This window comes from Hippocampus zosterae, chromosome 2 (assembly GCF_025434085.1).
Source record: "Hippocampus zosterae strain Florida chromosome 2, ASM2543408v3, whole genome shotgun sequence".
Taxonomy (NCBI): domain Eukaryota; kingdom Metazoa; phylum Chordata; class Actinopteri; order Syngnathiformes; family Syngnathidae; genus Hippocampus; species Hippocampus zosterae.
The window spans coordinates 16,619,980-16,625,095 of NC_067452.1; the positions used below are offsets into that span (position 1 = coordinate 16,619,980).

Genomic DNA, 5,116 nt, shown 5'->3' on the forward strand with positions numbered 1-5,116 from the left:
TGCTCAGGATTAATCTGTGACACTGAAACTTGTGGCCTCAGTTCTCGCTAAAAATAAAAAAGCCCCAAAGCATGCCATGATGTATTTTATCAAGCCACCGCCATGCTTCACACTTAATAGTTTGTTTTTTTAGTGATAAGCGTTGTTGTGGTTGCTGCAAACATTTTGGGCCAAAAACTTGACCACATTTTCTCCCAACTGCTCGGGAGACTTCAAAAGTGGTTTTGTCAAATATAACTGGGCCTGGATGTTTTTTTTTTGTAAGATTGGGATGTTTGGTGTTTGATGAGTATTCCTTAACTTTTTGGTAGCTATCCCAGCATTTTTAGAATGTGTTCCAGCCACAAGTTAATGATTATTTGCTAAAAACAATCACGTTTATCAGTCTAAATATAAAATATCATGTCTTTGTAATGTATTCAATTAAATATAGGTGATTTGAAAAACATTGTATTCTGTTTTTTATTTATATTTTACACGGCGTCCAAAATTCATTAGAATTGGGTTTGTAACATGACTTCACGTGTGATCGGTTGATTCTGAACTCAGTTCAGTTACAAGATGGTGTGGACCCTTATGCAAACCCTTTATTTATGTTTATTTATGTATTGATTGATTTCATTTTTACCTCCTCTTTCTAAAACATTTGATCTATGTCTGTATGTACTGTTTGTTATGTACATTGTGCGCATTCATATACATTTCAGAATGCACTTCTGTCTTTTATCACAGCGACTCTTTAAGGGGTGTTCTTTGTACTTTGTAAGATATATTTGTTTTCGCTGCAAGTTTGAAAAAAGATTGAAAAAAGTTCATTCATGCGTTAAACATGCCGAACTATTTTTCAGATTTGTTTCCAGCAACAAACAATTGAGGGCACGCCTGTAGAAAGAAATAACTGACATCTCTCCCCAACCATCATATAGAAAAAAATAATAAGAATAATAATTCCTCAAAAGAAACAGTGCTACCTCTTTAAATCTGCTTTGACATTAAACAGCCAATCATCAAGTCCTGAGGGCAGAGACAGCATTTCATATAGCCTCACCCCACCAAGCACGAGTGAGTGTCCAAGATGCTCCTCTTGCTTGGTGTGACAGCCATTCTCTCCGCGGGCTTCTGCAGGGAGCTGAACCGGACCTCGGGGCAGATGGCAGAAGGCATCGAAGCGTGCTCAGCCTGCGAATTTCGGGAGCATAGCAAGCAGATGAGGCTCTACAGCATCAAGTCGCAGATCCTCAGTATCCTACGGCTGGAGCAGGCACCCAACATTAGCAGGGACATGATCCAGCAGCTGCTCCCCAAAGCACCGCCTCTTACGCAACTCCTGGACCAGTATGATCCGCGGGTGGAAGATGAGGATCGCGCCACCACAGAAACCATCATCACCATGGCAACTAAGTGTAACGAATCAAACTAACCAAACACATTCATTTCACAAACTTTTAATTGTTCAAAATGAGGGGACCACTTGAGCATAAACTAAGAGGGATCTGTAAATGCAACCTTTATTCGGGGGGCCTCAATCAAATTTGTATTTGCATTTTCATGCACGTTAACTTCACTGAAGCCTCTTAATTGTCCCGAGGTGTGAGTGTGACTGGTTGTTGTACAAATGCCCTCTAATCGGCTGGCAACTCTCCCCGAGCAATATTGAGGTTCAATTTTAAAAGAGATGAATGGATAATGTACAAAACACTCTATGTGAAAGAGCAGTGATTCTCACAGTGCGATTTGTCGACTCTCTCTCCTCTCGTAGTATGCAAAAGAATCAATGAATTTGTGCAAAATATGAAAGACATTTCAATGATGAAATACAGTCAATTCCATTCAAATGTTTAAAATGTTTATTTAGGTGCAAATGTAATTTAACATGGGCGGCCCAGTGTTTAGCGCGTCGACCTCACAGCGCTGAGGTCGTGGGTTCAATCCCCGCTGCGGCCTCCCTGTGTGGAGTTTGCTTGTTCTCTGTGTCGGTTTTCACCGGGTCCTCCGGTTTCCTCCCACATGCCAAAAACATGCATTGCAAGTGGATTGAACTCTCTAAATTGTCCCTAGGTGTGAGTGTGAGTTGTTTGTGTGCCTTCGATTGGCTGGCAACCGGTTCAGGGTGTCCCCTGCCTACCGCCCGATGACGGCTGGCTCCAGCACCCCCCGCCACCCTTTTGAGGATGAAGTGGATCGGAAAATGGATGGATGGATGTAATTTAACATTTTGTGTGCACTTCATTACAGCTTCACTTCAGTTGTATTGAACATGGGTCTTTAATCTTTAAGAGACCTTCTAACTGAATGATTTACATTTTTATTGAAGCATGTACAGTTTTTGCTAGTTTTTCTATATTTACAGAAATTCAGACTAACTTTTTTTTCCACTTAGAGCGCGGCAGCACCTAACCTGAAATTGTGTGGCACAACTAGCAAATCTAGGGGTAGTCTTTGAGTCTGATTTCAATGCAGTGTTACTGTTCAACCTGAGCATACGGTTTAAGTGGCTTACAATATTATTAAATATATATTTTAGGAATGCCAATTGTTTTTGATAAACGCATTGAACTCCAATAGTACTGCAGTTTGGGTCATGACAGCGGTACTTGAAGAGCAAAGTATTGTTTACCATAAGCGTAACATTTATTGTATCATCTGAAAGAGGAATCCGTTTTGGACTCTGAATGAAGAACTCGGATGTTGTTGATATTTAGATAAACATTTGCTGTGAACGATGTCTTCCAGCAGACTCGGTTGCAAAGGGAAGGCTGTCCTATTGTCGGTTCAGCCTCAGTCCAAAGATCCACACGGAGAACATCCTGAGCGCTCAGCTGTGGGTTCATCTGCGGCCAGTCCACATGGTCACAACTGTCTTCCTGCAGATCTCACGACTCAAACCCGACAGAGAGGGAAACAATACCCGGGTCCGAGTGCGCTCTTTAAAGGTGGACGCTGATGCTGGCACCGGTTCTTGGCAGAGCATGGACATCAAGTCTCTGCTGCAGGCATGGCTACGTCAGCCAGGTAGCAACTACGCTATCGACATCAATGCTTTTGACCCTCAAGGAGAAGACCTAGCAGTCACATCGGCAGAGCCTGGAGAGGAAGGCCTGGTAAGGGCACCTTACATTCTTTATTTTGAACAACTCAGTCAGGCTCTTGCTTCAGGGACAGGACTCACTTTTTGGGCAATATGAAACTCCACCCAGATAGCGTGGTGAATAGAACGTGTGCCTCACAAGTCAGGTTCAAATCTCTGTTGGAACATGTTTAAATGTGCATGTTCTCCCCACACTTGTGTGCGTTGGATATTTGGGCATCCTCCCACGTTCCAGAAACGGGACTCCTGGGTTGAATGAGGACTCAAATTGTCCATAGGTGTGAACGGTTGTTTTATCTTTTTGCAACCTGCGATTGACTAGCGACGAGTCCCAGATGTCAATCAGCTGTCACCAGCTCACATGACAACAGGCGGAATAGAAAAAAAAATTGTCCGAATTCCATATTCAAATATGTCCTTTAGCGCATTTATTTGCAGAAAATGATGCGAAAATACTCCAAATGGTCTCTGATTTGGCAGCTTGATACAAAGAATACGGTATAATACCGAAACCCGGTACCGTGAGGCAGACATGCCAACCAATCTCCACCATGGGCCCTCAGAGGTCCACAGTTCATGGAAAATCGTAGTTGTCGACTGCACATTAATCTCACCTTGTTATTGTTATGAGAAAACAAACAGTGGTCAAGAGCAATTTTTCATCAGAAATCGCGCAACATAATTTTGAGGCTCATTTAAAAAAAAGAAAAAAAAGTCGTAGCTTTTTTTCAAGTGTGTCATTTTTTTATATACAATTTTTTTTCCATGCTTTGCATTTTATCGCTGTGATGTTGCCACACCTGAAGCTTAATTTAGCTTCTCCCTGCTGGGGTCGTGGTCAAGATGGAGGCGATCCCCACTGTCAGTGACCGGTCGAGGGGGTACACCCTGAACTGGTCGCCAGTCAATCGCAGTGTTTCATTACCGGTAATATGGACAGCAATTTTCAATTCTAAAAGGAATCGTCTTTGAAAACTTATACTAGCACTTTCTCGTGACTTTATCCTAAATATAATGGAACCTTTGATCTCAATTGCTGCAAATGAAGGATTTGTCACTTGTAATTCAGGAAATATACAGACTCGAACCTCGAGGATAAGAAATGTGTGGCAGATGTGCTAACCACTTGGTCATTATGCTGCCCAAAGGGAAATTTCATGACATAAATGTGAACGCTACAATTGATTCCTTTCCAGCAACCATTCATTGAAGTGAAAATCCTGGACAGTCCAAAGAGGTCCCGTCGTGATTCAGGCCTAAACTGCGACGAAGAATCAGCTGAAACGCGCTGCTGCCGCTACCCACTCACCGTAGACTTTGAGGAGTTCGGTTGGGATTGGATCATCGCACCCAAGCGCTATCGAGCCAACTACTGCTCAGGAGAGTGCGAGTTCTTGCACCTGCAGCAGTACCCACATGCACACCTAGTAAATAAGGCCAACCCACGTGGCACGGCAGGACCCTGTTGCACGCCCACAAAGATGTCGCCCATTAACATGCTCTACTTTAACCGCAAGGAGCAGATCATTTATGGAAAGATCCCATCCATGGTGGTGGACCACTGCGGTTGCTCCTGATTCGCACGGCAGGCCACTATGGGAGCCGCTTTTCATGCCACCACTCGATACACTTGTGGATTCGTAGCACCTTTACTGTTTTAAAAAAGATTGAAAACATCAGCCGAGTACTGTGTTATATTGTTCTACAGTGGTACCTTAACTTACGAGGGCCTAAGTTTAAAAAATTGTTTTCAGTTACAAGACGCCGCTTAATGGATTTTTCAGCTTTTTGTTGCAAAACAAAAATTGACTTCTGAGCGAGCTTCAAATATGCCCCCACTTAAGTGAAGTAGAAACAAACTAGTTTGCTGTAGTTGTAGTTGTAATTTAGTATACACGGTGAGACACCAAAGCTGCCTTGTGGATTGCTCGCATAACTTGTTCATGATGGCGTATTGCTAAAAATGTGACCGGTTTGCTATTGTAAATTTGGGGGAATGTACGATTAATTAAAAGGCAATTGACTTAC

At 42.7% G+C, this 5,116-nt stretch overlaps 1 protein-coding gene across 2 annotated transcripts; it reads left to right on the top strand.

The window, feature by feature from the left end:
- Nucleotides 1-989: 989 nt before the first annotated feature.
- Nucleotides 990-4,764, top strand: LOC127592833 (growth/differentiation factor 8-like). Of its 2 annotated transcripts, none has more exons than XM_052053810.1 (3): nucleotides 990-1,403; nucleotides 2,734-3,101; nucleotides 4,285-4,764. In XM_052053810.1, exons 1-3 carry the CDS (start codon nucleotides 1,076-1,078, stop codon nucleotides 4,663-4,665), a joined length of 1,077 nt encoding a protein of 358 aa, XP_051909770.1. In that variant the 5' UTR covers nucleotides 990-1,075; the 3' UTR covers nucleotides 4,666-4,764. The 2 variants fall into 2 exon arrangements, with proteins under 2 accessions (XP_051909770.1, XP_051909780.1); XM_052053820.1 differs by having other exon boundaries at nucleotides 2,737-3,101.
- Nucleotides 4,765-5,116: the final 352 nt, after the last annotated feature.

Excerpts from the sequence above, each read along its gene's own strand:
- LOC127592833 (XM_052053810.1), top strand. The coding sequence starts at position 1,076 with ATGCTCCTCTTGCTTGGTGTGACAGCCATTCTCTCCGCGGGCTTCTGC. Across the intron at positions 1,404-2,733 it reads CATCACCATGGCAACTAAGT|CAGACTCGGTTGCAAAGGGA; the intron begins GTAACGAATCAA and ends GATGTCTTCCAG. Across the intron at positions 3,102-4,284 it reads AGCCTGGAGAGGAAGGCCTG|CAACCATTCATTGAAGTGAA; the intron begins GTAAGGGCACCT and ends ATTCCTTTCCAG.